At 51.0% G+C, this 19798-nt stretch overlaps 1 protein-coding gene across 5 annotated transcripts in view; it reads left to right on the top strand.

Annotated features, from left to right (window-relative positions):
* The window catches only part of LRRC74A (leucine rich repeat containing 74A), a 32681-nt gene extending 14243 nt beyond the window's left edge, over positions 1-18438 (top strand). For 2 of the 5 annotated variants that reach the window (XM_029952821.1, XM_029952824.1), the window contains 8 exons: positions 5-86; positions 3660-3745; positions 4184-4378; positions 7716-7811; positions 10506-10652; positions 14145-14252; positions 14387-14469; positions 16871-17766. In XM_029952821.1, coding sequence (XP_029808681.1) covers positions 5-86; positions 3660-3745; positions 4184-4378; positions 7716-7811; positions 10506-10652; positions 14145-14252; positions 14387-14469; positions 16871-16895 — 822 coding nt within the window. In that variant the 3' untranslated portion in view covers positions 16896-17766. Of the gene's footprint in view, positions 1-4; positions 87-3659; positions 3746-4183; positions 4379-7715; positions 7812-10505; positions 10653-14144; positions 14253-14386; positions 14470-16870; positions 17767-18296 lie in introns of those variants that run through there. The other 3 variants (XM_029952825.1, XM_029952822.1, XM_029952823.1) reach the window with 3 other exon arrangements.
* The last annotated feature ends 1360 nt before the right edge of the window (positions 18439-19798 follow it).

The following is a 19798-nucleotide window of genomic DNA, read 5'->3' as shown; positions in this document are numbered from 1 at the left end:
CCAGGCCAATTACCGAATTAAGATGCTGGATCTCAGCCACAACGAATTCTCTGATAAGGGAGGAGAACACGTCGGGCAGATGCTGGGTGAGTCCCCGACGGAGGCAAGGGGCCAGCAAAGGAGAGGCCATTGGCAGACAGTCACCTGTCAGAGCTGCATCTCCCGTTGTTGTTATTACTGAATGTTCTGATTATAAAAAGTGATCTAAACCACACCCCAAATCCATTTTAAGTGGAGTGAGCACCTGGATGTGGGAAGTAAAACTTTAAAATGATTAGAAAAACAGGGGTGCCTGGGTGGCTCAGTCGGTTGAGCATCTGACTTCAGCTCAGGTTATGATCTCACAGTTCATGAGTTCAAGCCCTGCATCAGGCTCGCTGATGTCAGCCTGTCAGTGCAGAGCCCATTTTGGATCCTCTGTCCTCCTCTCTTTCTGCCCGTTTGCCACTCGTGCTCTCTCTCAAAGAAAATAACTAAATAAAGCATTTTTTAAAACTATAAAATGATTAGGAAAACATATAAAGAAATAACTTGCTGACTCCAAGGAGGCAAAGAATTATTACATGCACAGTGGACATAAACTGTAACAAAAATGATTCATTTATTTGACAACAACAAGTTTAAAAGTCATTTATGATATAAGACGTTATAGGGCAATGTTAAAAGGTCAGCAACAGAGAGTAGATACTTTCAGTATTTGTATAATATAAAAGATTTGTGCTCAGAATATTGACAAAAGATCCTACAGATCATGACAATAATAAATATTTCCAATAAAACAATGGTCAAGGCCTATGGACAGCGGGGGAAGAGGGGAGAGAAGAACGCCAAATTGCTAAGCTCTTTAGTAATCAGAGAAATGCAAAACAAAAAGATTTCCTTTGTCACCTATGGAAGCTGCAGAAATTCCAAGTGAGAGAATATCCAGTGAAGTGAACACAACGGGGAAAAAAAGAACTCTGAAGAGAGAGGCGCTTTGGAGATTAGTTTGACTGTATTCAGTAAAATTGAAAATGTATTCGATGATATGAAATATATCATACTCTATGATACAGTCTCTGAGAAGCTCTCACACGTGCACAGAGATGTCTGAGGAGGTTCGCAGCAGATTTGTTATAAAATTAAAAGGCATCGTGGGCACCTGCAGAAGCCCGGCTGAGAGGAGGCTGAGGCAGAAACACTGGTGATCGGAGGGCAGGAAGGTTCCTAAGGATGGAAGGTGCTGATAGGAAGGAAAGAAGATACGCGTCTGGGGAAGGAAGAGGAGATGGCAGCAAAAGCAGGATCCTTGGAAAGGCTGGGGGCAGTGCCCGTAGAAGGAACTGGCAGAGGCGGCGGGAGGGGGGGGCGGTGCTAACAGAGCGAGGAGGCGGAGCGTGCGGGCCAGCAGGGGCGGGCGGTCCTGCAGGGAGGGCGGAGCTCTCCCATCTCACCCCTGGCGCCCCCTCAGTGATGTGTGAGCAGCCCCTTCCCCAAGAGAGGGTCCCGGCAGGCACGTTTGAGGGAAGGAGCAAGGGTGCCAGCATTGTGTGGAGATTTGGGTCCATCTGAAAACTGATTTTCAAATACTCTAAAACTGAATTGTAGGGGTGCGGGGCTGGCTTAGTGGGTGGAGCCTGCGATTCTTGATCTTGGGGTTGTAAATTCAATCCCCAGGTTGGGTCTAGAGATTACTTAAAAATAAAATCTTTTTTTAAAAAGACACCCTAAATTTTAAAACAACTTTTTTTTCTAATGTTTATTTGTTTTTGAGAGAGAAAACACATGAGCCTGTCCAGGCAAGCTGGGGAGGGGTAGACAGAGGGTCTGAAGCTGAGCTGTCAGCACAGAGCCTGATGGGCTCCAACTCACAAACAACAAAATCATGACCCGAACCGGAGTTGGAAGCTTAACGGACTGAGCCACCCAGGCACCCCTAAAACAACTTTAAAGTGAGACTGATTATATTCTGTTTAATATGGTTATCATCATACTATACATGAGTTTTATTTATTATTATTATTGAAGCTATTCGTTATTCGTGATTCCCAGTGGGCAGACCTCATACCAGGCATTTTACATCAGTTCCCACACCTCTGATGGGTTACTACCTCCATTGTACAGATAAAACAAAAGCAAGGGAAAAATAAATAGCCTGCTCAAGGTCACACAGCTAGTAAGGGGGTGAGAACAGAATTAAATGTAAATTCTGTGGCCACTGAAGAGATGGGGTGTGCAAGGCATAACTCACATGAGGGGAGTGGCAGAGAAGAGAAAGAAGGAGTAAGAAGAGAATGAGGGAGGGGCACCTGGGTGGCTCAGTCAGTTAAGCAGCCACCTTAGGCTCAGGTCATGATTCCGCAGTTCTTGAGTCCAAGCCCCACATCGGGATCTGTGCTGACAGTTCAGAGCCTGGAGCCTGCTTTTGGATTCTGTGTCTCCCTGTCTCTCTTCCCCTCCCCAGTTCGCACACTCTCTCTTAAAAATAAATAAACATTAGAAAAGAGAGAGAGAGAATGAGGGAGAGGATAAAGGTGGGAGAAAGTTTGTTCTCAAAATAAGACAAGGTGTCACTCACGTCATGCAGAGTAGGTCCTGGTGGTTGACGCCAGAGACACCCACAGTGCACCGACCAAGGAAAGGAAAATAGACCAAGACATTTTTCTGGCCCTGAGGGCTGAAGGCCATGCCTCCCACCCAGTAAAGTTTCAGGAGTGCTTCAGCCTCTTTCCAGCAGCGTCCTCAGCGTATCCGCCCTCCTCCAATAAAAATTAACCATGATAATGTGTTTCAACAGGATGTTTTCCCCAACACTACGTAGCACATAAGCAAAAATATTTTTAAGTTAAAAAGTAAGTGCAATTTCTATGCTCACCAGCTTCCGGACACACCTGCTTCAGCACTGATAGTGTCCCTAAAGCTTTCTGGAGCCACCTCTGCTCCCGAAGTTCTCCAGGAAAAACACATCATGTGATGTCATGTGCCCTGCCCATCCCAGCCTCCCTGCCCAAAGATAACCCCTGTTCCCCATGCTGTCTCCACCTAGTTAAATGGTTGCATAATATTCCACCAAATGGATGTTTATCCTATACTTTACCCTTCCCCTGTGAGTCATGAATGCTACTTTTTTAAGTGATACCATGATAAACATGTACTAGCACATAACTCTTCCCTATCCTGTGCTGTCTCCTTAGAAAGAGCCTCAGAGGGGGCACCTGGGTGGCTCAGTCGGTTAAGCAGAGCCTGGAGCCTGTTTCAGATTCTGTATCTCCCTCTCTCTCTGCCCCTCCCCCATTTGTGCTCTGTCTCTGTCTCAAAAATAAACTATAAAAATTTTTTAAAAAAAGGAAGAGCCTCAGAGGTAACATTGTTATATGAGGGGGGACACACACTCTAATTAGTAGCAAAATATCTGTGACCACTTCACATTTGCCAAATAGACTGTAGCAATTTGCTTGCCACTTGTGATGTAGGAGTATGATTATTTTACTCCCTTACTGACATTGGGAATCATCTTACAATTCTGTGTTTAAATGAACAATGGAAAAATTATTGCCCCAGCGTCGGACTCTGAATGAGTATTGAGCAGCTCTCATTCCCCAATGTCATGGCTCTCTGGGAGCTCTGAGAGGGGCTCTCTGGGATTTGGAGGATGCTAAGTGACTCCCTTCCTCCTCTAGCCCTCAATATAGGGCTCCAGTCACTGGATCTGAGCTGGAATCACTTCCACATACGGGGAGCTGTGGCCTTGTGCAATGGTCTCCGGGTAAGGCTCTCTCTGGCAGTGGTGTCTCAAGCCCAGTGAGGATGGCCGGGGCCTCGCATCCCGCCATCTTGAACCTCCTCCTCATGACCCCGTTGATGAGTGCACACTGAGCTCTCCTCAAGTGCTTTCACATTGTTAGCATCCCTCCCTGACTCCTGGATGTGCCTTCGTCTTTAGTATAAATCCTAGTTCAGCAAATTCACCTTGCTGGGGCCTTGCTGTCATCTTTGGGGTTACTCCAAGAGGGCAGTTTAATTGGGGGGTAAGGAACGACCGAACTCTGGCTCCCTCCGCTGGGAGGAGTTTGAGTGAGCTCTGCCACCTGGGGACAACTGAGCACCCAGTCTGGATGGCAGCAGGGGAGAGAGACCAGGGCCTCTGGGCGGGGTGAGTCACGTGCACCCTTGACGCTGGTGCTGTCCTCTCTCCTCCCTGAAGGCTAATGTAACCCTGCAGAAACTGGATCTCTCTATGAACGGCTTCGGGAACGAGGGGGCTACGGCCCTAGGGGAGGTCCTCAGGCTCAACAACTCCCTGGTCTACCTAGACGTCAGCAGCAATGACATCAGCAACGAAGGAGCCGCCAAAATCAGCAAAGGACTGGAGATCAATGAGAGCCTCAAAGTTCTGAGGGTAAAGTCTTTGCTTAAGCTGGGGATGGCCACTTTGTGTGTGTGTGTCCATGTGCATGTGTGTACACCATGCATCGGTGTGCATCCGTGTACATGTCTGCATACCCATGCATCTGTGTGCATCCATGTTTCCATGGCACCCATGCGTCCACGCTTGTGTGCCTGCACCCTATATGTGTGTGTACCCATGCATCTGTGTGCATCCACGTGTCCCTCTGTGTGTGTGCATCCATGTGTGTGTCTATGCATCCTTGTGTTTGTGCCCATGTGTGTGCATCTGTGTGTGTATCAGTGTTATCCCAGTGTCCCTGTGTGTCCATGTATCCGTGTGTGTGTGTATGTGTGTAAGTGGGGAAGGGGGGGCGGGGGGAACAGGGTGATGGGGTTGCATATTGCTGGAGAGAATCATCAGGAAAATTCACCTTGTGTTTCACATGTACATAGGTTCTTGACTGTCTCTCTGCTATAAACCTAATGTCACCCTCTGCTGTCCCCAGGTACATGATGTCATCTCCTAACTGGTCTTCCTTCCTCCTACCTGGGTTTCCTCCAGACTTTGCCAGAGTGTGTGTTTTGAGCATAAGTCTGACTTCCACCCCCACCCCCCATCTAGTCCCTCCAGCTTAGACCATTGCCCCCCCATGGCCGCCTGTGGTTCAAATCCAGTTCTCTCATCCTGCTTCTCCAGCCTCAGTTTACCCCATGCTCTCCTTTGCTGTCCATCCATGCATCGGAGGCTTCTTTCACCTCCCCCCTCCCAGGGCCTGGCTCTCCCAGTGGCCTCAGCCTCCCCTGCAGCGCGTTACGCAGCCACTCCTGCACGTGCTCGAGTCCCTGCCCTACCTCCACATGCAGCTCCGGCTCCGGACCTCACAGGCCCTCAGACCTCGGCACATCTTTTCACGCAGACCTGCCAGAGTCCTCTTTACACTCTCATTTCAGCGACTCATTGGCTGGTCACCTCCACTGGTGTGAGAGCTTCCCTAGAGCAACGACTGTGGTTCTGCCCGTTATCATGCCCTTCGTGCCTAGCTTAGTGCTGGGCATACTGTAGATGCCCAATGAATGTCGACTAACTGAATGAGTGGATTCCTCTTTCATTTTAAATGGATTGGCTCATAGATGCTAATGTATAACACAGAAGCTCCTGGACAGGTGGAAAACGGAAGAAAAAGATGAGGACTTCCATTACCAGCTCCCCTTGCTGGGGCTCCTGCCATGAGCCAGGCGAGGATCAGGTGGCCTGCTGCTGGCTCACGGCCCGACTCTCCAACGTGGGCTCCCCTAATTCCTCCGTCAGATGAGAGCACTGAGCCTGTGTGACTTGCTCAGCTCATGCAGCTTGAGAGAGACAAGGAAATCAGCCTTACCAGGCTTCCCACTACGACTCCAAATTCCTCAGGATGTGGGGGCGATTGGGGGGGACCACAGATGTGGGGGTGCTGGTGGAGAAGGAGGGGAGTTAGAAATCAGTGACAAGCAGCTATCATCTGAGAGGCCAAGACCTTAGAGCTGCAAAGAGGAAGTCAGATTCCTGACAGAGGAAGGGCATGGTGACCGTCTAGTGACAGCGAAAGCTGGAAGCGAGGCCTGGCCAGAGGGGGAGGAAGAGTAACTCGGGAAGAGAGACTGAGGCAGCTGGGCAGTGATTTCAGCCTCCGTGGAGCAGTGAAGCCAAGGAAAGTTCAGAGAACCTGAATCTCCCAAGATTGAAAGGCTGCCTCCACAAAATGGCAGCAACGGTTTTCTCTAATTGGCGGAGTACTGGTGATTTTTAACATTTTTTTTCCAGCTCTTTTTGAATTTTTCCCATGATGACCATGTGTCATTGTTTAAATGTTTAAGCACAGTGTCCCGTGTTTAAATATATTTAAATGTGTTAAATGTTTTTAAATGAAAGAACAAAGCTTTATTTATTTATTTATATTTATGTTTTAAGTAGGCTCCATGCCCAATGTGGGGCTTGAACTCACAACCCCAAGATCAAGAGTCGTATGCTCTACTGACTGAGCCAGGCTGGCACCCCAAAAGGAAAAATTTTAAGATTCTTTTTTTTATGCCTTTCTTTTTATTTTGAGAGACAGAGAGCGAGTGGGGAAGGAACAGGGAGGGAGGGAGACACAGGCTCTGAGCTGTCGGCACAGAGTCCAACGTGGTGCTCCAACTCACAGACTGTGAGATCATGACCTGAGCAGCAGTCGGACGCTTAACTGACTGAGATACCCAGGCACCCCAAGAAGAAAAGTTTTAAACACATCAAATGCCTCCCTCCTTTCCCTACTCTTGAAAAAATAAGGATTTCCCCAGAGAAGTGAGTCAAGCAAAGGATTCCAGAAGCTAAGCCCTACGAAGTCTGTGTTTTCCCTCTGAAGTCCATCAGAGCCTGGGAGACACCTGCCACATGGTAGATGCTCACCGTTTTGGCTGTCTCATCAAGAAATCACCCAGCAGAAAGCCTTTATAATATTAACTAGCATTCATTTGCCGCTTACTCTGTACTCTTTTGAATACTTTGCTTGAACTGATTTATTGGATTCACAGAGCAGCCCTAAGTGATAGATACCGAGTGGCCAGGGAATTAACCCAAGGCCACAAATCTAGTAAGCAGAGCCACTGGGCTCCATGTTCCTTGCTGTTAACCACTACACCGAGGCTCAGTGGCTCCCAGCCCCGTTGGGACAATGGCCTGAGGGCTTAGCTAAGCCCACATGGTGCCTGTGATCTGGCCCATCCCGGTTCTATGGACTCATTCTTTCTGCTCCTGCTCACGAAATCTTTGCTATTGCCCAAATACCTCTGCACGTTTGCCCTCCTCTCTCCTTTGCCTTCTTTGGTGCCTCTCATTCCCTGCTCTGGTCCTACCCCTGCTTCTTCAGACCAGAGTAATCCCTATGAGTCCTGCAAGGCTTAGCTCCAGCGACCCTCCACTGTACCAGATGCACCTTGCCTTGCTCCTGCAGTACCAGTGTGTACCTCTGTCCCTGCCTTCACCTCATGTCGGATGCCATGTGCTTGTTTGCCTGTGTCCCCCTCTAGAGTGTAAGCTACGTGACGGCAGAGACCTTGTCACATCTACCTGTGCATGCATCCCTTAGCACTCAACCCAGCAATTGGCCTGTGGCAGGCCTCAAGTAAATGTCTGCTGGCTGGCTGGCTAGCTGAGCAGTGAGATGGACAGGTGGATGGATGACTAGACAAATAGGGAGACAGGTGCCTACAGAGAAGCCTGGGTGGAATATAGAGATTACAATTTGATGGGAAGAAATGGAAGCCACACTCTGAGCCAGGCTCTCCTATGCCCAGCTCATCCTCCTTCTGTCTCGCCACTCCTCCCACAGCTTTACCTGAACCCTTTGAGTATGGATGGGGCTATGTCCCTTATCCTGTCCATCAAGAGGAACACCAAATCCAAGATGGAAGAGATTGACATTTCTGTAAGTTATTAGATTGTGGTTGCTCGCACCAGGGAGCATGCCACACTGTGTTGGCAGGTGCCAACAGCCCTGTCCCTCGTGGGCCCTCACACAAATACTCCATGAAAAGGTCACTCCTTTGGGAGTATGACTTGGCCTTCTCTCAGGGTTCTTTTAGCCAGAGTAGCCATTAGTCAATAACATCATGGTATGACATCATTGACCAGATCCTGAGTGGGTCTAAGAGCAGAAACATCAGAAACAAAGGTGGGAGGCCCCCAGAACAGAATTTGTTCACTCTCACCTTTGCTGATGGGCAGCCCTGGGTCCAGAATCATTGAACTTTTCATTTTTTTGTTATTGACTGATTGATGATTTAGAGAGCATGTGTGAGCACATGTGAGTGGGGGAGGGGCAGAGAGAAGGGGAGAGAGAGAATTCCAGGCAGGCTTTGCACTGACAGTGCGGGACTCGAACTCATGAACCATAAGATCATGACTTGAGCCGGAGTTAGACACTTAACTGACTGAGCCACCCAGGCACCCCCAGAATCACAGAACTTTTAGAATCTGAGTACTGAAACACGTACAAACTTGTATTTTTATATCATGGCATGGCTGACTGAGTAGAATTTAAGGGTAAGACCCCCTGATGGAGGAGGAAAGCTCCAGGAGATGACTTCACCGGGCCAGGTATTCTTGCCTGAATCCTCAGAGAGGTGATAGCTGGTAATAACAATATCCTAGACCCTCCCACCACACTGTCCCCCTCGAACCCCCAAAGTGATTTTATAGGCTCTGGCTCATTTCATCCTACTCTGGGAGGTAGGTAGAGTGAATTCATGTCCTAGAGCTGTTCAAGCAACACAAAGGTATTGTCTCACAGTCCTGTAAACTAATGCCCAAGGTCAAGGTGGTGGCAGAGCTGGTCCCTTCAGAGGACCATGAGGAAGACTGCGTTCTGTGCTCCTCCAAGTCCTGGTGCTTTGCTGGTAATCTGTGGTGTCCTCGGCTTTTTAGGAACATCATCGTAATTTCTATCTTGAACTTCAGATGGAGCTCTCCCTGGGCACGTGTCTCTCTCTGTATTCAAATGCCCCTTTGTATAAGGACACAGTCATATTGGATTAGGGCCCACCCTAGTGACCTCATCTTAACTTGACCCTCTGAAAAGACCCTGTTTCCAGATAAGGTCACATTCACAGGTCCCCTGGGGTTAGGACTTCAGCATCTTTTTGATAGGAACACAGTTCAACACGTAACAAGAGCTTTTCCGCATTTTCCCATTTTACACACAAGGAAACTGAAACAGAGAACGAACAGCAATTGAGAAACGCAACCAAGAGTAAACCCCGGGCTTCAGCCCCTACTCTAGTACAGAGTTAAAGTCCTGTGATGTTACTTCAATGCCACACAAATATGATGTTTTGCCAAGATTTTAATGCCTTGCAATGATGTCAGTGACGATATTTTGAAATTTTAAACCCAAGCTCCTTGGAACTTCGATAATAAGTAAAATTTGGACTTAGGTTTGCCCCAGATTATAAAACATTAGAAAAACACACCTGCTTTTCTTTCCAGATTGTTCCCTCGCCCCTTGCTCCCTGCCGCAGGCTCCTTCTTGCGCTCATGGATCTTTCTCGTCAGGGGCCCTCTCTCCACCCTCCTCCTATGGCTCTGACCTTGTAGCCCTGGTGCTGCCTTAGCCCCCACCCCACCCTGCCTCTGGGTCTCAGTTACATGTCCCCATTTAGTTGGCATTTGCTCTCCCTCCTCCCTTGTCCCCCGCCCCCAGGGCAGGTTGGAGGGCATGGAGGCAGGCACAGTCTTGGTGTCCGAGGGAACATTAGAAATGGTACGGTTTAGGCCCCAGATGGCATATGAACCCATGATCTGGGATCACACTGCCATTTTACAAGCCTCCCAGGACAGACAGACAGGTCTGAATTAGACTTTTCCTTCTTTTTAATCATCTCTCCCGACGTAACTCTAAACAGTGTTGGAATTCCTTCACTGTACATGCTTCTAGAACTTTCTCTAGAATATCTACAAATCGGGATGGGGTAAGCCTGCAGCCCTTTAGCATGGGTTTCATTATTTGACGTGGCAAAAGATGCTCAGGACCGCATCTGAGCAATGAAGCAGGCTGACGACACCAGGGGAGGCCAGGTCTGGTCAAACACTGGTTCACAGAACAGGTCTTCTCCTGTGGCCGATAACCCAGCTCTGAAGGCACTTACACACGGGGAGTTCCCAAGGGGTTTTGATCCAGGACATGGTGGTTGGAGTGAGGGATCCTTTGGAGCAAAGACCAACACTGGTGTATAAATGGACGTTTTAGGACATTCGCCCCTGGACCAGTCTCCTAACCCCATAGCCGTGTCTCATCTGTCACACGCAGACACCAAAGCTCGCTGTCTGAGTGCAGAGCTGAGCTGACGTGTGTGACAGGCTGCCGGCACTCGACTAGGACATCTGATCACAATCATGTGCAAACCAAGCCAAGTCAAATCGCAAGCTCTGGGAAAGATGACCGCTCCCAGTCTAGAAGCGGTACCGCAGGCAAGCTGGAAAAGACAAAAATCAAAAACAAAAAACCCTCTGCCTGCGGCCTGAATGGGGCGCCTGTCTGCAGGGGGTGGGGCACGGGCGTGGGGGTGGAAATGGTATGACGGCAATGCCTACCTCATGCTGGGTCCCCTCTCTCCCACCTCAGAACGTGCTGGTGTCTGAGCAGTTCACAAAAACATTGGATGGGGTGTGTGCCATCCACCCCCAGCTGGACGTAACTTACAAGGCAGTGCAAGGCTTCTCTGCCAAGAAAATGGCCCTCTTGTGGACAAACCCCATGAAACTGATCCAGGTGAGCCCTTCCTTTCCTCTCAGAGACCCCAAGGACCAGTGTCCCCTCCCCCGAAGCGTCTGCACAGTCCCCTCTGACAAGGCATGTCTCAGACATGGAGTATTCCCTGAGGAGGTTGGGTCCCCTCAGCAGGGCTTCCTGGTTCCCAGAGGAAGAGAGGATCTGGGAACTGGGGGAGTAGGGAGGGGCTTGGAACAGGATGGTTTCTGCCAGCCAGGCTCCTCCGCCTGGTAATGTATGACCAAAGGCAGGTCGCTGTGCTCTCTGTGCCCCAGGCTCTTCACCTGGGCAGTGGGCATAACAATAGGACTCGGCCCGGGAGGGCTGCTGGGAAGATCCAATTCTACAACACCCCAGAAGTGCCGAGAGCAATGCCCGACCAGTAATAAGCATCCAACAAATGCCAGCTCTTCCCAATAGCCAGAAAGGATGCCAAGATGCCCGTGTGGTGAGGACAGCGATTTGGTGGCTTCTGCTAAAGAGGGACCCTCAGATCCTTTATATCTAGTGGTGACCTGGCCCTGGCTCTAGTCTTAGATCCTGGATCATTTCATGGAAATGAAAAACCAGACAATTCTAGAGCTGCCAGGGAGTCCTTCACTTTCAACCACCTCACAGAGGAGCGCCCGGCCAGGCTGCTGTTCCCACTCCTGGCTCTCCCTGGAGGCAGAGTGGACGGGGCTGCTGGGTGCAGACGGTTGCTACCCGGAGTGATGCCATGCAGATGTAGGGTCTAGGGGATGTGCGCCGCTGGGGCTACTTCCTGCCCCTTGGTCGGTCTGCTCTGTGCCTCAGTTTCCAGGATGAAACAGAAGAGCTCTGCATGACAATTATTGTTGTATGGAAAGTTCTAGAAAGTAAGGGGGGTATCGAGTACCTTCACAAGTCAGATGACATCAGAGAGGACACGTGTTTTGCAAGGGGAGGAGGATGCTGCAGGGAATAGGATGCAAAGCCGGGGGGTGGGGGGAACCACCCCTGCTGAACACAGCGTAGAAATCTCTAGAGATCTCATAGGAATCTCAGATTAGAAACCACCTGTCCGGACAGGCAACAATCTGGTTGGGGAGATGAGATGCAGTAACTTCTCAGAGAAAACATCATATAATGAGTAAAAAATGAGTGACAAAGGCAACAAATACCATCTGAATCCAGATTAGAGACCACTGGGATTAGGCAAACAGAAAGGGACAGGTCCTGGGGAAGGGACTTGGAGAGCAGAAAGGATTCAGGTTAGTGACAGCTCCAGGGAGTGAGTTCTGGGGCAAGTGTTCGCCTCAGCAGAGGAGCAGAGTGGGGAGCACACAGTGCACTTGGGAGATGGGAACAGAGCCATGTGGTTCAGCAGGAGGACCACGTGGTCCCAGGCTCCTGCAAAGCCTGGAGGTCAAGGCTGCGCAGGGAGGCTGGGGCCGGATGTGGCGGTCCTCAGGTTCTAGGCTCAGTGCTGGGGGTGGATTCCAGGGAGCGGAGAGCCAGCCGCAGTTGCTGAGGGGTGGGGCAGGTGAACCCGGCAGGACCAGGATTACCTTTTCAGGCAATGGGGAGGGAAATAAACTGGAGGGGGTAAATATGAGAGCGGGAATGCTAATGAGAGCACTATGGTGGCATTCTCGGTGTGCTAACTAGTGTTCTAGAATGGCGCCTTGCCAAGGGTGGCAATGGAAGTGGAGGGACAGATGTAGGAGACCCCCTGTGGAGAGTCTCTGGGATTTGGTGAATGGTTGGCCACATGGTGCATGTGTGTGAGTGCACATGTGCATGTGTGTGTGAGTGCACGTGTGTGTGTGAGTGCTGGGAGATCGGAGGCCTGTGATGATAGGAAGGAGCCAAAGATAACTCCAAAAGGTCAAGCCCAAAGGGACTAAAATAAAGGTGTGACACTGCCAGCCAAGGGCGGTCCTCTGTAGCCCCACCCTCTCTGCCTGCCCCTCCCCTCTGGTTCTCATAAATTCCGCCCCACTAGATTCCCCCCTATTTCTCTGCACCAGCTCTCACTCAGCTCCTGCCTGTGCACGTGCAGGTTCCTCTGCCTGGAACACCCTTCCTCCTGTCCTCAGTGTCGTGCTCATTCCTACTCTTTCTCTAGGTCTCTATTCAAGTTCACTTCCTTGGCCAACCCTCCCAGATTCCCTAGTCAGGAGTAACTAGGTCCTCCCTGAACTCCTCCAGGCTGGGAGCCACGCTGGGTCTTACCACTAGCACCTACCAAAGTAACAGACGCTCCTACTGATCAAAGTTCTTGCTGCTGACCACACAATTCACTCTAGCTAGGTTAAGCAAAAAGGGACATGTTACCAGAGATAGACCACAGAAACATTGGAGGAGCTGAAGAAACAGAGTCTTGGTTTAGATTCCAGAAATGGCTCGCTCCCCGGATACCTCACCTGGGCTGCCGGGATGGCTGCCTCCTCTGCTGTAACCAGGGGGCCGCCCCATGGGGGATCACCCACTGAGTCAGGACTGCCTCCACAGCGCCCATGGCCGGCTCTCCCCAGTCAGACCTCTCACACAAGCCCCGCCCATTCCAACCCCCAGCTGAATAGGATTCGGGGAATGTGGATTTTTAGCTCTGTAGCCTCTGCATTACAGAGAAGAGTGCTGTGGAGGAATGGGAGGCATGTCAAGGGTCCAGCCGGGGCCTCTGCCACAGCACCTACTACTGTTGGCAGGATCGAGCTAGCGGAGGCTCACCTTGGATGTGCAGGACTGAAGTGCCAGGGCTATCGGCATGGCCTTGAGAGCAGCTTTGAGCATGCAGAAGTAGAGTCACCCCAGGGGGAGAGGCAGTGCACCCCAGAGTAGGAAGTGCAGCCGGAGGAAAACAGAGGACCAAGGACAGGCCTCTAAGGGGCTCCTCTGTGAGCAGGATGTCTGCAGAAATATCTAGCGATACAGCTGGGCCTTGGAAACTTTTTTGAGAGTGGGAGGGGAAGAGAACCAAAAAGATACTTAAAAAGGACCCAGAAGAATGTTTTAATGATATTGAAAAGATATTCACATGTTTTAATACAGTGTATTTTATAAAAGAGTGTGTACAATAGACAGATGATGGATGGATGGATAGGTAATAAATGATAGATAAGTGATAGGTGATAGGTAGGTAGGTAGGTAGGTAGGTAGGTAGGTAGGTAGATAATAGATAGATAGACAGATAAATAGATAGATGGAAAGGACAGCATAGACTCGAATCCTTCCCTCTGTGGAGCCGCACAGAGATTGTGCTCAGTGGGGTGGGGTCCCCTGAGACTGGGCAAACCACAGAACTATCAATGCCACACTCTGTGCAGGGCTCTTGATCATAGGTGACAGGTAACACGCGGGAAATCAGGCTTCAGAGTCCGCCTTCCTGCACCTCCGCTCCGCCTGCCGGGGCTGGGAGTCTGGGCCGCCCTTTGGTGGAACGAGAGTGGGGATGGGGATGGGGTGGGGTGTTGTTAATAGATGTTACAAGGTCAAGTGTTTGCTTCCGGTGTCTCTGGCCTCCCTCAGAGCTACGCAGACCAGCACCAAATCACGGTCGCAGACTTCTTCAAGAGCTTGAACCCTAAGGGAACAATGACAATGTCTGTGGGCGACTTCCGGAAAGCGATGATACAGGTGTGCAGAACCCTAGTGGCAACAGCCAGTGTGTGTGTGTGTGTGTGTGTGTGTGTGTGTGTGTGTGTGTGTAGACCTGGGGAGGGGTCGGCAGAGAGCTCCACTGACTTCGCATGTTCCATCCACTTCCTCAGCAGGACAAGGTCCCTATGAGCCGGTACCAAGTCAGGGAGCTGATAAAGAAGCTGGATGAGAAGACAGGCATGGTGAACTTCAGGTCAGTCTAGGCCCAGTGGCCACCTCAGCCTGCTTCCGCCCCAGGCAAGCCCCCAGTTCCCTATAAGGCGCCCTGGTGGGTGGACCTGAGCTCCAGGGGCCACCCTGTCTGCACTCGATCAGGTACAGCATCCCCTGGAGCAGTGGGCTGTGCCCTCCCCGGGCTCTGAGGCCGGCCCCGAGGTCTGCCGGCCTCTTCGACTTCTGACTTCCGATTCACCCTCCAAGCAGAGCTTCAGCCTCAGCCGTGTGCTGTTGGCTGCGGGGCCAGATTCTGGCACACAGTGTCACAGCCAAAGAGGAGGTGACACAGCAGAGCACATGGTTAGGCCCTGGCATGGTGAGAGGTGTGTGCCAGGCATGCGGATAGCCCAAACAGGAGGATCACTCAGGCCGGAACCAAGTACAGAAGCGTGAGCCTCATGTACCCTGGGAAATCGCAGCCACTCAGCTCTGCTGTGGCCCAGGGGATGCTGCCGTTGGGACTGAGGCTCAGTTCATCAAAGAAGGGCCTGTATAACACTATAACAGTAAGAACTGTAAGGCCACCTGTGAGCCCCCACCTCGGGCCAAGTACTCTGCGGAGCCCCAAACCTGCCCGGGGGGCCTGGCGCTGTCATCCCCCATATGTGGCCCAGGTGCCCTGCGCTGTCGTCACCCATATGCGGTGAAAGATGAAACTGAGCTTTAGAGAAGGGAAGCACAGAAGCTCAGTGCTCAAAGACAGACAGAGGCAGCTGTGGCCTCGAACCTAGGTCCATGTGGCTCCAGAAGCTGCTCCATTGTGCTAGATCTCCTCTCCAAGGCCCTGGGACCCCACTGGGCCTGAGGGTTGAACTCCTATCTGGCCCTGCACCTCCCATCTTGTGGTATCCTTAGGGAGCCCTATCAGAGGGACCCCCCCCCTCTGGTCCTGCCCCACAAGTGTCCCTGCCCTGTACCTCTGTTCTGTGCCCTGCCCCATGCTTCTGGTGACTCTGAGTCTCCAAGTCTTTAGTGAGGTATAACCACAGCACCCGAGAGGGGTTGTAAGGATCGAGTGGGGACAATGTGTACAATAGGCTGGCACATGTCACCCAGCAAGGGGGCCCTTTCTGAAGATGGCTCAGGCTTGCACATCTCCCACACTGCATCCCTTTCCTGAAACCCCCCACTTGTCCTCCCTAAAGTGGTGCTTCATGTTCCTTGGGAAGCTGGTGGGAAGTGGCCCAGGCAGAGCCCAAGAGACCGGGTCCCAGGTCCAGCAAACCCTTCAGCGTTGCAGATGAGGTCAAGTGGCCATCAAGAGGCAATACTGGGGCCTGGGTCCCCGCGTCTTGGGAACCGGGGGTGGGGGAGGGGTTTCGCAGGCACCTCAAATTGTCCCGCAGCTCTTTTCTGATTGAAGAGCAGAGTGGTTATTTTTATTGTCGCATGAATTTTTCATCTTCACTTTTGTTGCAAATAATATCCACCTGTAAAAATTCTAAGTCCACAGAAGTATAGCAAGAAGAAAGTGAAGGTTCTCTTTGATCTCTTCTCCATGGTACATGCTGCCTCCCGTGAACAATCTCAGTGCACATTTCCATGCCTTTCCCATAACTTGCAATCAAGTGTGTGTGAGTGCATGCACACGTGAGTGTGTGTGGTATGGTGTTGTAAAACATGGGCTCTGAGGCCACACCACTGAGTTCCAAGCCCAGCTCCACTCCTGTGCATGTTACCCAATTTTCAATTTCCCCATCTGCACTATGGAGCTAATAACAGTGCCCATGGCATCGGAGTTTTTGAAGAGTGAAAGGATTAATGCTATAAAGCATTGAGAGCATTACCCTGCATGTGGTAGGCTCGAGCACACATATCTTTTGTTAAACACTATTTTACCCTCACACTCACAAACACACAGTTTCTTATTTATCATAAATAGAATTATGCTCTCCCATTTTTCTGAATTTGCTTTGCCTCCCCGTATGTCTTGGCGATCTTTCTGTGTTTGCACATTTAGATCCATCTCCGTCTTTTTTAACTTCCACGTGCTATCTCATAGCACAGAAGTCTCTTTCCTTCATCTCATTGTTATGGACGTTTACGTTCTTTCCATTGCTTTGCTACTGCAAATAATACTGTCACCAGCATCCTTTTGTAGATGATATTTGTGCACTCATGTTTCTCTGACAAGGGCTCTGTGGAGCGGATCCAGGGCGATCACTGGGCCAAAGGGTGTGCACATTCTAAATTTCAGTCGACTGCTAAACCCTTGCCATCCGTCCAATCTTCTGCCCTCTCCCCGAGCCTACACCAAAACATACCCATGTGTCGAGATGAGTTTACGAATGGTCCTGCTTGGGTCTGAATCTGCCTAGATGCTTCCGTCGGTCAGGTGGCATTGGCACTCAGCGTTGTCCCCTTACCTTTCAAACCAGTTTCCTAAAAAAGGTGAAGCCGTAGCAACAAGTCTGGTCTGGAAAGAAGTCCCCACAACAGAGAGGTCCTGGCAAGTTGACTGGTGGCGTGGAGGAGACAAAGGTCAATTCTGAAACCTCCGTGGACAAACACCGAGGCTGGCCTGTGAGCGAGCCAATAAAGTCCGGCTGGGTCCCCCCGTCTCTGGGCTGCTGGTGGTGTGCCCCCCCCACCCCCCACCCAGCTGGAGCAGCGCCCTCTGGGTTTAGCAACCAGCAGGGGGCGCATCCTTGGTGGCCTTGGTAGGAACCGGGAAGACAAATTGGGAATGCAATGGGGTTGCTAGGCAGCAGGAAAAGAGCAGTCAGAGAAGATCAGTGCACGAAGGCAGTCATGCTAGTAAATATAAACTGTATCAGGGAGAGAGGTTTCTGAGATGCGGGAGAGGCAGTGGCAGAGGGACCAGATGCTCAGGAACAAGGACTGAGGGCCTTTAGAAGCATATGCTGAGGGGTCATGTAGAGAGAGCCCAGGATGGGAGACAGAGAGACCCGGCATGCAGTCACAGCCCGGCACGACCTCTCACCACCTGACCTCGGAGCCTTGTGCTTGCATCCCAAAAAAGCAGGACAGCTGAAATAAAGGCTTCCCAATCTGTTCTGGGAATCTACTGTTCTACATTTCTTTTTAAAATTCCTTGGGAGCTAAGGAGACATGAATTGCTGAGCATAAAAGCAGGGATAGGCAAGAACAGCATGCGCAGAGCAGGTGTGGGGATGGGCACCTTACAGCGTTCTGATTGACCTCGCCAGTTGTCATTGTGGACGAACAAGGGCAGGGACTGAGTCGCGCATCTCTGTACCAGCGCACGGTGCCCGACATGTAGGAGGTGCTCAATAAAGACCTATGGAATGAACTAACACGTTCACCTGGCAGTTGTTTGGGGCAAGAGGTGGAAAACTGGGAAAGTCTGGGGTACCCAGGAACCGCCGCTTTAGAGCCCCGATCAGTGCTGGAGGGATGTGTGATGAGTGATGGAACAACACCGAGGAGCCCAGTCACCGCCTTTGGGTTTCCTTGCCTTCGCGGGGCGGGGGGGGGGGGGGGGGGGGGGGGGGGGGACTGAGGCCGGGACCCCCGTGCACATGTGGCACAGCCATTGTTTGAAATAATGTATACCCTCTCCCTGCTGTGCATCTTCCCCTTTCCCTTCCTTATTCAAGGTCTTAACCTGAGATTGAATTCCCATTAATTGGGTGATATATGGGCTCAGAGTCAAAATTAGGATAATAAGAGAAAACAAAGAAATGCAATAAGGGGTTTGTGGGCTGAAACTCACATTTCTCATGCCTGTGATGTCTTTGCTCTGACTCCACAGATAAATCGAGGCCCCTTAAAATCAGGAGCCGTGTCTTTTATTATTAATCTATAAGTGTCCCCACCAAGTTTCCTGTCTGGTCCCTGCTGGTGTCTGGGTGGAGCCCTGAGGATTATGAAGCCAGGGTGTATCAAAAATTGTGGACTATGTTATGGATCAATAAAAACAGCAAAGTTTTCTCAAGATGCTTTTAATCCATCTCTTGCATAAACAAGAAAGGCAGCAATTTTCAAATCAAATGTCATTTTTTGTTTGGATAGCTTCGAGGAAATTAGAGAGATATAGGGAAGCTAAAAGCCACCGCCCTCGCCCCTGACCCTCCAGGCCATCCCTCGACACTGCCAGCCCCAAGTAAGTGAAGAATGACCAAGCCAAAACCTGGCTGCAACTGTCTGGGAACCTTTCCCAAGGTTGGAGTAATTCCTGCTAATGGCCACTAGGTGTCAGGTCAGCCTCAAATTCCTGGTGAACACACTGCTTCCAGATCTTTGCAGACCGCTTTCTAACCTTTGCACTTTCTGTGATCTCCCAAAATTCTCCCACACCCCCTAAAAGCCTGGCATGAAATCTGAGCCCTGAAGTGCCCAGCAGCCTGACCCTCGGGCAAGCCTCCCCAAAGCTGTGCAGCCTGACCCTCGGGCAAGCCTCCCCAAAGCTGTGCAGCCTGACCCTCGGGCAAGCCTCCCCAAAGCTGTGCAGCCTGACACTCGGGCAAGCCTCCCCAAAGCTGTGTCCTCGTCGTGCATTGAGGTTTCTAACCAGCAAGCTTTGCACCCATGCTGTGCGGCAGAAAACCAGGGGTGGGCACGTAAAAACTCCATAAACATTCCGTCCGCGACCCCAGCCAGCCCACCCTGGAGCCAGGCAAGACTGCAAGAGGAAACAGTGCTTCATTTGGGTAGGACAGCTTGCCAAGTCTGGAGGCTGGTGGGCAGGCGGCCCCGGGCGGGAGCTGCAGGCCCAAGGTGGAGGTAGAAGAACCTTGCAAAGTAGGAGAAGCGAGCAGGTCAAAATGACCCAGAGGCTTTGGACTACATGCCCAGCACTGAAGGAGGGAATCGGCACCCCGGCTGTGCCCCTCCGAACCTGCCCTAACTCGGTTAGCTTCGTGCACGAACTTTTTGCTCCGCACACAGACCCTGTGCAGGAGGTGTTTATTACCCTCATCTGACAGTTGGCGGGATGGCGGCATGGACAAGTTAAGCATCTTACTCAGGATTTCTTGCTAGGAAGTGAGGAGGCCGAGATTGAGACCAGAACAATACCGCTCTGGCTCCCGCCCCTCTGTGCCTTCCGTGCAGCAGCTCCACGTCAAGGCTGGGGGGTCTAAATGCACTTACTCTGTCTACACTGGGACTACAACAGAGTGAGGAATAAATGGCTGAGCAAGCATGAGCTTCAGGCCAGGAGAGAGGCAAACGCAGAAGGTAATGTACTAGTATGGCTGATTTCTCAAGGTCAGATGGTCAGGCTTTCTCTGCTCCCGGTTCTGCTCAGAAATCGTGCCGGGGAGGTAGGCCAGGAGGATGGAAGGAAGCACACGGAAAGCTCTGTGCACCAGCGTCATAAA

This window comes from Suricata suricatta, chromosome 9 (genome assembly GCF_006229205.1).
Source record: "Suricata suricatta isolate VVHF042 chromosome 9, meerkat_22Aug2017_6uvM2_HiC, whole genome shotgun sequence".
NCBI lineage: Eukaryota > Metazoa > Chordata > Mammalia > Carnivora > Herpestidae > Suricata > Suricata suricatta.
The sequence above is the reverse complement of the archived record's forward strand: the minus strand, read 5'-3'. Positions and strand labels throughout refer to the sequence as shown.